Source organism: Cuculus canorus, chromosome 9, assembly GCF_017976375.1.
Source record: "Cuculus canorus isolate bCucCan1 chromosome 9, bCucCan1.pri, whole genome shotgun sequence".
NCBI lineage: Eukaryota > Metazoa > Chordata > Aves > Cuculiformes > Cuculidae > Cuculus > Cuculus canorus.
In genome coordinates, this window is record NC_071409.1 from 21,493,913 (window position 1) to 21,507,563 (window position 13,651).

At 39.6% G+C, this 13,651-nt stretch overlaps 1 protein-coding gene across 1 annotated transcript in view; it reads right to left on the minus strand.

Annotated features, from left to right (window-relative positions):
• SERPINI1 (serpin family I member 1) overlaps nucleotides 1-13,651 on the minus strand; it is a 50,439-nt gene that overhangs the window by 20,088 nt on the left and 16,700 nt on the right. Inside the window, exons 2-3 of the mRNA XM_054073921.1 lie at nucleotides 3,806-4,073; nucleotides 1,840-2,070 (exon numbers count right to left, since the gene is read on the minus strand). Of these exons, the coding sequence (XP_053929896.1) occupies nucleotides 1,840-2,070; nucleotides 3,806-4,055 (481 nt within the window). The 5' untranslated portion in view covers nucleotides 4,056-4,073. The remainder of the gene's footprint in view (nucleotides 1-1,839; nucleotides 2,071-3,805; nucleotides 4,074-13,651) is intronic.

The following is a 13,651-nucleotide window of genomic DNA, read 5'->3' on the forward strand; positions in this document are numbered from 1 at the left end:
CTAATGTAACATTAAGAATTTTTCCGGCCAGAGAAACCTTGGCAGTTATTTTTTCTGCTCTGAGCCTCCCATCACGTTTAACATGCCAGAACTGGAAACCTGCCTGTCTTCTAACCCTTTCCTAAGGAGAAAATGAGCCTCCTCTGTCAGAGCTGGCAGGCAGGAGAGAACAAGATCTAGCGGTCAGAGACTAGGCTGAGGGACTGTTACTATCGCAACCCAACACTGAGAGACCCATAGCTGCCTTTGTTAGCTCTGCACAGCTCTTTCCAGGGCACTGGCTGTGAGCTCGGCCAGCATGTGTGGCAGGTGGTAAGCAGGAAAGCTTGCAGCTCTTTCTAAAAGAAAGAGAATTATACTTTTCAGTCATTCAGACACCATGTTTCTCTGAAAACATTCTGCAATCTGCTGTATCATTTACACTCTCTCTACCTCTGTAACCCGAGATAAAGGGCAGAATTTATTATAATAGCTGCCATTTTCCCTTGGAAAAACCAGATAATTTCCAAAACTTAATAAAAGCATTATATAAGCTGTTCTTCCACTATGGTGGCACACTTTTCCATAAAGCATCACGGATTTTTAAAAGCTCAGTCAAACTATATGGTGATGTGTTAATTCCTTACAGGGGATTCCGATACCTTCAAATTTTCAATGGTACAACTGATGACAGAGCCAGGCCCCTGTTGAATTACTCTTAAAATATCAACCTCCAGAGAGTGCCAGATGAACTAGAATGAGATTATGCTCTGACCCCTAAAACGGGGTACTGACTTCACTCCCATACCTTGAGACTCTGCATGTATTCAGAAAGTATCACACCTCTGGGATTCACCAAGCAGAGCAAGCCCTACATCATGCTGATCTGGATATGAATATTTACATCAGTTATCTTTTGCTATTCCCACCGAAAATTTTTGTTGTGAAACTCTGTTGACAGTCTTCCTAAAATCAACTACTCTCTCAACACGCTACCTAGCTTCCCCACACTGGAAAAGATTAAATCACAGGACCTGATTTTATGGTTCAAAATTTTCTTTTTCAAATTTGAATTCCATAGTATTCTATTTCTCAGTACCTTGTAAACATGAGTTGCTCAAACAACTAGTGATCACAGAATCATTTAGGTTGGAAAAAACCTTTAAGATCATCGAATCCAACCCTTAAACTGACACTGCAAAGTCTGCCACCAAACCATGCCCCCAAGTGCCACATCTACATGTCTTTTAAATACCTCCACGGATGGCAATTCCACCACTTCCCTGGGCAGCCTGTTCCAGCGCTTGACAACCCTTTTGGTGAAATAATATTTCCTAATATCCAGCCTAAATCTTCCCTGGTGCAACCTGAGGCCATTTCCTCTTGTCCTATTGGGTGTTCCTTGGGAGCAGAGTACAACAGCTGCCTCGCTACACATCCAATGCATATGCCAATAACCGCTTTGTGTAGATAATGTTTCTGCAGTTAGCAATACTTATCTATTTTTTTGTAATTTAATACCAAAATTAGTATTAAAGTACTATTAAAATGCCAATCATTAAAACTTTCTCCTTCAATAAATGTTACAGGTTCTGTAAGATCACAAGAAAGGGGAAGTAATATTCAGGTAGATACTCCTAATGATTAGCAATGGCTAATATTTCTTAAGACAGATCATTCCTGCACAAGAAAAAATATAGTTTCACAAAGTGCTGACACTAGAATTCTTTTTATGGGAAGAGGTACTTTAGTTTCAAATGGAACAGATAAAAACCAATGCAATAATTCAACAACACTATCTAACTTTGGAAACACAAACACTTATTGAAGGAAGTATTTAAAAGAATCACGTGGACTTACTATTTGTATGATTTTCCACCCACTTATTGATGTGGGTAGCTACAGCTGCACTTTGGCTGAAGTCTACATTCTCAACTTCAGCTTTAAAGTATTTTTTCACCAACTGCAGAAATTTGTCACTGATATGAAATCCATTCTGTACATAGAGGGAGTTTGCAATATTCAGCACATAATGACTTTCTTCAGTAGTTGCCATATCAGAAAAGTCCTTCAAGATGGTAAACTCTTCACCTGAGGAAACAAAATCAGATTAAATGTTTCAGAAAAGAAAGTTATTCCATGTTTTTTCTGCTGGAAATTCACAAAAACATTTTAGGGAAAAAAAAGTCTTTTTTTTTTTTTTAATAAACTTGTTTCTAAACCTTCTCAAATCTTCAGATCTGAAAGAACAATCTACAAAGTAGAATATATTATTTAAAGCTTATTTTTCTATTACCTAATAATCAGCATTATTAATGAGACATTTGAATCCCGTGGCAGACAGCTATCAATGGTAATCCTTTCAACACTCAAAGAGCAATTAAATGCTTGTAAGTCACACTTTTACATTTTGCCATCACAAATCCTTAACAGAAATTTCATTATGTCCTAAAAGCCAGCTGTTTAAGGAAAAATGAACTTCAAGTTTTAAAGCTAAGGACTTCCTCGTAGACTTCTCTCTGCAGAAAACCAGCTCTGGGATTTCCCAGGATTATACATGGGGTAGTACAGAATCATTTGCCTGGGTAATGAGGAATCCTGGGTAGGATTACAATAGCCTGCTTTAAGATAGGAAGCTTGTACTGTTGCATCATCTACCTGAAGCTGAAATTTTTAATTAAAAAAACCAACAAAAAACAACTTTAAAATTTAATGCAATGATATATTCCAAGCAGAAATCATTGGAATACTTTCACTGAACAGCAGTTATATGCAAGAACAGCGAATGGTCCAGCTCAAGTCAACTGCATAGCTTCTTCAATTATAGCTAAGGGATAATTTAACGATGTTTTAGAAACAAACAGTAGAACTAAAAATGTGCCATAGTCTCCACAGAACGGGATCATCTGTCAAACACAGCTTGAACTCTGTATTTAGAAATTCCTCACCATGATCCTTTCACAGGAGACTTGAAGGCCCATACGTTATGCAAATAAGAAGTTTCATTCAGGTTTCAAACCAATTACTTTGACATCAGAATTCATAGAAATCACTTCTTCAAAGTAATTTTTTGTCAGTTACTCATGCCCTCCATTTACAGTCATATTACAGTTGCTTGCAGTAACACTGTGCTTGCGGTCCCCAGCACAGCACTACATCCAGATGCATGACCGAACTCATCCTGTACTACCAACAGGTGTGGTAGCATTGCTCTCTGCTATAGAAGTGAATCCCATTTCCCAGAAAGGGTGGTGGAATACGTGGTATATTGTGCTCAAACAGCCATGATGCTTTTATTTCCTTAATTAGCTGGTATATTGAGATTATGCAATGCAGACACAACATTAGCAACATAGAATTAAAGGACCTATCTGCCTACCTGAAGATTTTATCTACAAGAATCACAAGTTGTGCCAACATAGGAGACATTTCCAGTTAAATTACTAAGATTTTCATACTTTCTTTAAAGTTATTGTTAAAACTACTGCTTTCTTTTTCAGGTTTCATTATAATCCCTAAAAAGGATATTCCTGAAACTTTTTTTATAACTTTAACAGCAAAGGCAAGTTTATTTTCCAGATGGACACGAAGATCAACAGGTAGTTGCAATTGCCTAAGATTCAGGTGCACAAGCCAGGGTTGCCCATTAGCATCTCTCAGCTCATGCAGAACCCACTGAAGTATGCTTCAATGTGGTCAGCCCATCAAACAGGATGCGAAGAAGCCTACTGGATGTGACCAGGCCACTTCCATCATTGTTCAGGCATTGCCATTTGTTTCTTTAAGACAAAAAGACCCATGGTAAAACATGACTAAAAGGCCTTACCAGTGTTTAAGCTGTCAAAACCTAAAGAACGTCGAATTTCTTTCAAAGTGGTTCCATGAGCTCCAAGCTCTACCATTCCCATGGCCAGTACAATGCTTAGAGGAGAGAAAAGAATATTCTCATCTTCTCTTGTAGCTCGTAGCTGATTGTAGACATTCACAGAAATCTCAGCAATGGTTTCATCGGGAAGATTTGTCTTGAAGGCATTGCTTTGCAAAACCAGCAAAGACAACAGTCCAAGGAAATACATGTCTTGAGATTTTAAGATCTGCAAGAAAATTTTAGAGTAAATAAGTTAATCTTATTTAAGTAATAAAAGATTCAACTTCAGGAAAAAAGAGCAGTAAAATTCTAATCTTAAATCTGTGTGGAAAAAAAACCCTAGTTACAGAGTTAAATTACTTGGAGAAGAAATTAATATATATAAGTTCAAACTGAATCACAGAATCACAGAATCACACAAGGTTGGAAAGGACCCATTGGATCATCGAGTCCAACCGTTCCTAACACTCCCTAAACCATGTCCCTAAGTACTTCATCCACCCGTTCCTTAAACACCTCCAGGGAAGGCGACTCGACCACCTCCCTGGGCAGCCTGTTCCAGTACCCAATGACTCTTACTGTGAAGAATTTTTTTCTGATATCCAACCTGAACCTCCCCTGACGGAGCTTCAGGCCATTCCCTCTAGTCCTGTCCCCTGTCACTTGGGAGAAGAGGCCAGCTCCCTCCTCTCCACAACCTCCTTTCAGATAGTTGTAGAGAGTAATAAGGTCTCCCCTCAGCCTCCTCTTCTCAAGGCTAAACAACCCCAGCTCTCTCAGCCGCTCCTCATAAGACTTGTTCTCCAGCCCCCTCACCAGCTTTGTTGCTCTTCTCTGGACACGCTCCAGAGCCTCAACATCCCTCTTGTGGTGAGGGGCCCAGAACTGAACACAGTATTCGAGGTGCGGTCTCACCAGTGCCGAGTACAGAGGGAGAATAACCTCCCTGGACCTGCTGGTGACCCCATTTCTGATACAAGCCAAGATGCCATTGGCCTTCTTGGCCACCTGGGCACACTGCTGGCTCATGTTCAGTCGGCTGTCAACCAGCACCCCCAGGTCCTTCTCTTCTGTGCAGCTCTCCAGCCATTCTTCCCCCAGTCTGTAGCGCTGCATAGGGTTGTTGTGCCCCAAGTGCAGGAGAAGTAATGATCTATTTAAAAGAACCTCAAACCTACTTCGTTATGTGACTATGCTTTTGAAATTCTTCAGCAACAGATTTAACAAAACACAGCTTCTATAGCAAAAAGACCTCTAAGACATAGCAACGCCTTTCTTAATTTCACTTTTTACTTTTGCTGTTGTCATTGTTAAGCAGCACTGATCTGGAAACAGTATCTGAATTATCTCTGTACTTTTTCACCAAGGAGATCTATAAATCCACATTTCTTTCATTTGACTTTCCAGTAAAGTGCAATTTATTCATCTAAGTCACTTCAAGCCCCAAACTGGTAAAACTATTTCAAGCGCTGTAAGAACTTGCTGACACCTGTCACAAAGGAAATTTTCCCTGATGTGTTTTGTAGCCGAGCAACATGGCAAGCAGCCAAAAATTCTTAAATATCTTAGTTACCAAACGAAACCCTTTTTGTTAGTAAATAACGGTGAAAAGTTAGGTAGTTATGCTAGCAAAGAGACAATACCTGCTCAGAGATCTTTAGAGGATTAAGTTATTGAACACTCCAGTGAGAGAGATCTAAAAGGGGAATCAAGAAAGTAAACTAAATAGAAAACAGGGTTAGCATTAATGCTTTTGCCTAATTAATCCTCCATCTCAGTTTGGCTCATCGCACAACTACTGACATTATTAAAATTCCAGCTCCTTAGACAGTGTATGTATGTTGGCGTCCTATTTTTTTCTTTTAAACATCATGCGACCTTGGCATCTGACCCACCGCTGCCAAGTGTCTTGGGTTAGAAACACAAAGCCAGAGCTTGCATTTCAGCTCCTTTTCTAAAACTGTCCCTTAAAATATCTCTAACACATAACAAAGCAAAGATTCCTGAAGCAGCAGGTGAGAGAGTACAAGACTAAAAGATTTAGTCCAGAAGTGTTTACACGTTGTGCCAGTCTGCAGGGCTTGTCAGCATGGAACAAATTCGTGTGAATGGGCTATTCTGTTGCTCGACTGCAATCAGTTTGCATGCAGCCAGCCCGAGTCCCTCTGCCTTCTGCTCCCAGGCTCTCCTGTGCCTGCAGTTGCCATAGGTTTCTACATATCTGACACAGAGACCCTTAGGAAGCTTCATCCAACATTTATATCATGTAATTAATCTTCAAAAGATTATGTAGTGTTATCTAATTAACTCACACAATGCTGAATGATACATAATTTAAGCATTATTTCTCACATTTTACAGCTGAGAAAATAAAAAAAAGGAACAGGTAGACACCTTGGCAGCAACCAATGCAGTCACTAGTTAGATTCCTCCTGTCCTCTAGCCCCAGATCAGCCTTTTGTTTATTTTTTTTACCGAGAAAATTAAGTAGATGAACCAATGCAACACTCATATATGCTTCAGGGGAAAAGGACAGGCCCTTAGTGTGGCACAGGAGCTACAGCCTTATTTCTCCTCTCCACCGCATCTTTCTGATGACTGCTTCCCTCTGTGTAGGAAATATGCCCCTTCTCTCAATTTCTAATACACCCTCCTCTATGCTGGCATCACTTCATCTCTCTGAACCACCAGATCAATATTCCTCTGATTCTCAGTAAAATACCAAAAATCTCTACTGAAGGCTCTTGTTCTATTTAGGAACTACACAGAATAAGCCATATAAGCTTAAAGCATCAGCTTCATATTGTGTTTTACTTGAAGACTACATATGTCAGCACACTTCGTAAAGTATCCAGCACTCCACTGCTGCCCAGTGGAAAACACCTCAGTCTGAGCCATGACCATCACAATTTACTTCATAAAGATAATCTTTATATTTTCCAAAATATTATCCACGTACTAAAAATTTCCCCAATAACTGCTTTTCTTAATAGCAGTTAGGGGTTTTTTTTAGGCTGTCCATTTATTAATTATTAATGATATTAAGGTTTGTTATAAAATAATTACTGTATTTCTGTTTTCTTTGTGATTCTGTGCATTCTAGATTTCTTGCTCTTAAAAAAAGAAAGAGCACGCATCTCTCCTAACGTTACATAATGCAAAGCTTCATTCAGCACATCACTGCGACAGACTCAGCCCAGGTATCAGTCTCTCATCCTAAAAGGTGTATAAAGCGAGAAAGGCTTATAAACTTATAAAGAGCTCTGCAGCAGAGTCAAAAACAGTACTCAAAACAAGAGATAAGCAGAAGTTCATCTCTCCTTTGTTGAGGATGGACCTAGAGCATCATCCTGGGTTTTTCACTGGCCCGTGAATCTGTGTTACTCGCCACAGATGCAGTTATACAGACAGAGAAGTCTTCCTCTGCCCTGTTATCAAGAACTGTTTAGGCTCATTTTGAGACCCGAACAGGGTTACAACAGATAATCTTCAATTTTAAAAAGGAAACTTCCCCAGCTTTTTATAACTGCACAGGCAGCTATTCAGCACTCCAACACCGATCTTTGTCATATGTGCTATTGCCAGACAGACTTAAGTAATTGCAGGTGGGAAGAACGGGGGAAATTTATACATCTTAATGAAGTACTTAACATGTAGGTTAGATTATTTGAATCTAAAAATGCAAAATTATATACAAATCAAATATTTTTTCCTGACCACTCCAAAAAAGCTCCTTGTGTGAAATAATCAAGTAATATTATTTTTAATTATTTAGTTGGACAGAAAATAAACTACGTAAAGGTGGACAAACAAGATTTATACTGAAATGCTCTTACAAGATCAAGTACCAACATTAAACTTATTTTAAAATAAATGCTTGAATCCTGTTGATGGCAATGCAAGAGGTTAAGCTGTGCAGAATTAAATTTTCCAGCAGGAATGAACTAAACCAAAACAGTTTAGATTTCCCCTTGCTTCCCCTCCCACATCACTTTTAGCTTAGAAGTTCCCCATACACACGTCCAGGGAAAAGGAAGGGAGCAGGGAGGAGGGAGTGAACACCCAGGTGACTGGCAGAGGATGTAAGCAACTCTCTTTTGTTGGCAGAGCTCTCAAGATATTTGTAAAAATACTTTTACGTAATGTACAAATAAGAGTATAATGTAAGGGAAGATATTTTAAAGCACACTGAAGATCTGTGGGAGATGGGCAGTGGGGAGTAGGCTGTAAAACAGAACAGCCATCCGCTCAATCATTGCCAGCCAAGAAAATAGTCTAATCCTATCCATCTAATCTGAGACATCTGGGGTAAATTCTTCAGTTCAGTTCTTCCTGCACCTCTGGTATAAGCGTACAATGTTCTACTGACAACTGGGAATCCAGCTCTTAATTATCATTCTAGTCATAACAGTTACTGCTTCTCTGATTCTGCCTTCCTTTAGGCTATATTACTTTTGGTTTTATGCTTCCTCATGCCTCTTCATGCAGCAGGTCTTGATCCAATGAACAGCTGAGCACTTATTACAGTGCAGCACGTTCTCAGTATCTCTTCAGGAAGAGTCGAGGGCATTCTGTTTTGTTTCCACACCGATACAGAGACTATTTCAAAAATTGAAATAGTACCCTATTCACAAACGTACTTTAAGTGAAAGAAATGAAGCTGAACATTAGGTAATGTATGTCCAGGATGCTAAACAATTCCCACAAGTATCATCAGACTTCTTAGTCAGTTCTTTTAGAGTCTTCCTCAGTCATCAGCAGTGCAGTCTGTCATTGCTGTTCTGCATCAGTGAAATCTAGTTAAATAATACTGCATCAGCTGAAAAGGCATCAAAATCCACATTGAACAATGTTTTAAAAAAAAAATTAAGAACCATCAGTTTCAAATGTTACTGTGTGCATTTTGCATTTAGTGGCTACCTACATAAATGAAAAAAGCTTTTAAAACTATTTTCATTCTTCAATCACACAGATAGTAAGCCCAAAGACATGATTTTCTTGTTTGAGAGCCAGTCTCAGACAGAATCTAAGGTTTGTTTTATTTTGTCTTAACTGATACATGAACATCACTCTTTCTTATCAGGCGATCAAAGAATCAGTGCAAACAAACACTCTCCTTACAACAGCCTACCCCTGAAAAACAACTGTGTATCACAAATCACCACTTGCTACAGCAGTTTGTCAGAGTATTTGTTTTGTTCTTGCTTGCAACTATTCTCAGGGAAAAAAACCCAGCAATAGAACAATGCAGTATTACTTAAAAAAATCAGAACCATCTGTAACTACAGATGAGAGATTATTGCACAGCTATACCTGTCTGAAGATCCTCTCTGATTTTTCTTATTTTTCGTCACTTCTCTCACATATTACTTAACAAAAAAGAGATTACAGATATATGTCACAGAATTGCAGAATAGAAGGAGATTCCATACCCTCCCCCAGCAGCCTGTTCCAGTGTTCTGTCATCCTCACACTACAGAAGTTTTTCTTGATGTTCAGGTGGAACTTCCTGTGTCCCATTGCCCCTTGTCCTGTCACTGGGCACCATTAAGAACACTCTAGCCTCATGCTCTTGACATCCACCCCTTAGATATAAATATGGACAAGGTCTCCTTTCAGTCTTCTCCTTTCTAGGCTAAACAGACTGAGCTCACTCATCCTCTCCTCATAAAAGAGACACTCCAGACCCTTGATCATCTTCATGGTCTCCGTGCACTCTCTCCAGTAGTTCCTTATCTTTCCTGAGCAGAACAGCATTCTAGATGTGGCCTCACTAGAGCAGAATAGAGGGGGAAGAGAACCTCCCTCAACCTGCATGCTATGTCCATCATTAGTTACTTGCATTGAAGTCATGGCTAGTTCAAACCCTGGGAAATCTTTCCATTCAAAATTTCAGATATCTTTTGTAAAGATTTCATCAGTTCCAATATTCACCGTGCCACATTCCCCAAGAGGTCACAACCAGCTCAGTGTAAAGGTAATATTCCTGTTTGTTCACCCTGTGGCTAGCACAGGTGTAATCTGTGCAGGAGCTGAAGGAACACTAGTTTTAATAATATTTGAAGAAAAAGATTCCTAGGCTAGCATACAGGACTGATTAACCATAGCTCTTGCCTTTCCCCAAGCATAAGGCTGGAATGACTAAGAGGAAGTGGAACAACGCCTCCTCACACCCACAAACTCTGAACTATTCAGCTTGTTACATATGCTTTTCAGAAAAATGCAAAAGGGGCAAGTATCCTCTGTAAGCCAAGATATTTTGAGAGGTATCATAACAACAAACTCAAACTGAGTCCACAGACAAGAAGCACCATGAATTTTGAAACAGTACAAATTGGACTCAATGTAGGAAGGTGCCAAAAATTCAATTAAGTGTTGAATTCTTTTACCCTGTGCATGCCAGACAGGTTGCAAAAAGGGGGTTATAATTCCCTTGTCTTTTACACCTTTGCACACTGTGGGTTTTATAAAGAAACTCATTCACGGCTTTAAAAACCTACAAGATATAACTGCAAGATATCACCTTAGCTCATCAGCACACCAAGCCCAAGCTAGGAATAGTTGCCATAAAGATAACTCTTGGCTACACACACACACCAAAGGTGCGGAAAGCACAAACGAGAAAGACCGATGACTCCAGTGTATAAAAGAAAAGCTTGGGGAGAAAAGCAAGTACCGTAACAGGACTGATAACATGCTCTCTCATCAAGAAGAGCACCTGCAGGAACAGACAGAAGTCTGGCAGAATAATTTTATAAAGTGAGATTAAATTACCTAGGGAGCAAGCCCTGCTGGTCAAAGAGAAAACACTGCTGTCTGTCCATTTAGGTGGGAGCTGGGTGCATCTTCCTTGCCCTAGAACCTAACCACAACCGTATTGTGCTTGTGACAGACAAATTTTGAAAGGGTAGAGAAGTTTGGTGAACTTCAGTCCCTCCTGCTTTGTCAGTTTGTAAACATGACAATTGCTACAGGCATCTTTACTCTAGATGATCTCTTGGCAATACTATCAAACACCACAATATCAAAGAGAGTGGGACTGTCTAATAATAACAATAATTTTGAAAATCAGCACAACTCTCCCCCCCAAAATAATTCCCATGACCACCAGTTGAGCAGGAGACACACGGAGCAGTTAACAAGATCATTAGCTCTTCACCAGGACAAGGTGGTGGTTGTCATGGCTACCTGAAGGATGTGCAAAGAAGGTACAACACCACCATAAGGAAGAACTAACTGCTGGGCTATTTAGGCTTGCATTGGGCATACTGCCCTACAATACCAGGGTGATGCAGCTGCCACCACAAATCTCAAGGTTTTTACAAACCCTCTTGATCAGTTTGTACTGCAGAACAATCAACGTAAGAATAGCTCTTTCAGTTCTTTCTGCTTTGTCCAGGAATCCAACCTTTCTGATTTTTATTTAAAGACTGGGCAAAAATTGTATCTCCAGCTAGTATTACTGGAGCAAAAGTGTCCTCACACTTGGAACATCATGGTTTTAGAAAAGCAAGGTAGCAGTTCCTCCTATCAGCTGCTTTCTCTGTTCATTGTCCTCTTCCTCCCAATCATTCAGCTGCTCTCTTCCTCCAGCACAGGGAAAGACAGAGTGTACTGTAAAGCAAAGCTATAACCTGAGTTGACATAACCTGAAAAAATAATTTCTTTTACATAACAAGTAAAACCAGGCAGATATACAGGCGAGTGCAGTGCAAAGCATAACTACTGTAATCAGGCCTCTAAATGCAAAAAAACTACATTCCACTAAGTGGTGCAAGGGTCTCCTTACACAGTCCACTAGGGCATGTTCACATGTGGAGCTGAGATACAGGAGCACCTGCCTGAAGGTGATGGGAGGTAAACGGCAGTAACAATTCTCAGAGCAACAGTGACGCATTTTATGACACATTATTGCTTATAGCCAGAAGAATATACCCAGGGAAATGGGAGAATAACTACTCGTTTATAAAATGTTTTAAGTTACAGACATCATGGACAATACAAGCACTACATGAAGGTACCTCCAAAGTACTTTGGTTATTAGAAGTAGTTTGGCTGTTGGAAGTGGTGACAATAACGTGAAATCATACATGTTATTTGATACCTGGCAGGCACATAAATGCTGGCTAGCTATAGTATACATTACTTCTAGCCAGCACGTCAATTCCTTCATATTAGGGTATATATTTACCTTTTCTGTGTTGCAAAAAAGGTTTATCTTTAGCTTATGTGAGCATATGACTTTGTCAAATAGAGATTCTGTAGATACATCTAGAATCATTAAGCTTGTCTGAATCTGTTTGTTGACATGCAACAACATCCATACTTCTATCTGCATAAACATTAGTAACAAAGTTATGGGACTTTATCACCATCTGTCGATTATGGAGTCACTGCCTTCTGGAGCAGGAAACCTTGAGGTTAATTCCATTAGAAAGCAGCACAATAATAATACAGAAAATACCGGGGTATTTAAACCTCTCCTATATAGTGACTAAGACACAAATAAGAGTCATTCTATAAGAAGTGCGCACCATCCTAAAACCTTGCTCTCCAACACACATCAAGGCACACCCCCCAGAATTCTTTATTTTCATTTTTTAAATGACCCCATAATACCAGCAGCTTCTAGCAAACCCAAAAGGAAGCAAAAGGGTACACTTCCATATTGACAATTCTACCACTAAACCCCAAATGTTTTTAAACTTTCATGGAGGTTGGCACTGAGTCACCAACCTGCTGAGGCAATTAGGCGAGCCAAAGTTGTCTTAATTGAGCTTCCTCAAGTATAATCCCTCCGCTCCAATTAAAAAATAAAAAGAGATGCTGAGAAACCATGTCCAAAATACTTAAATTAGAATAGCCTAAAGGAAACATCTAAATCCATGTCTAGACAATTAAGAAGAGGTGGTCTTATTTAAAATACTACTACTACAAGGCTTGCAGTTGTGAGGACCCATGTAAAATTTCTCCATTTGTTTCTTCTGTCTAGAAGAAATTTTTTTTAGAAATTCTTCAGCACATTGCTTTTATTTGTGACAGCTACAATGTGCCCCACAAACTAAGAGCTATAAATAAGAAAATACAAAGTGAACAAGCTTTGTGAAGAGAAAAAATTGAAGTATTAGAGAATCTGGGGATTCTAAAGGCTCAGAATTGGGGGTGTTGACATGACCATTCTGAGAAAGTCAAAGCCTGACAGGGGGGAGCTTCAAGGTTAGAGATTGAAATACCATACAGGAGCTGCTTTCAAGAGATCAAAAGCCAAGAGTCTACCTGTCAAGTTCCGCAGAAGTAGCTTAATCAGGCATAGATTGATTTTTTACATGTATTTATGTTTCAGTGTGGGTCGTCAGTCCTGTATGGCACTCTGAATGAAGTCACTTTCATGCATCTTGGTCTTGTGGTAAAGACATTGATTCGATTTTACTAAGGAAGGAAGGACAATGCCTAGACACAAGAGCTGAAGTAGGGCATTAGAGGCTCTCTACAACCATTTTTGACACCTTCTACTTCTGGCAATTTTTTTCTTTTGAATCAACAGGCCAACACAATAGCCCACTTGCAGTGCAACCATCTAGGGAAGATCCTGGAACAAGACCACAGCATTTTTTTTTCTGCCTCAGACCCCCTTTGTGTGGTTTGGGAAAGGAAGGGAAGGGGGAGGAAGGGTATGATCCGATTCTGTAGTAGTCATTTTCTATCAGAAGCAGCCAAGATGGCACAATGCAATCAATTATTTTAGATACAAGAACAACTTCTTGCTTGCTCTTGCATGTACTGCAAATTCCCTTACTTACAATA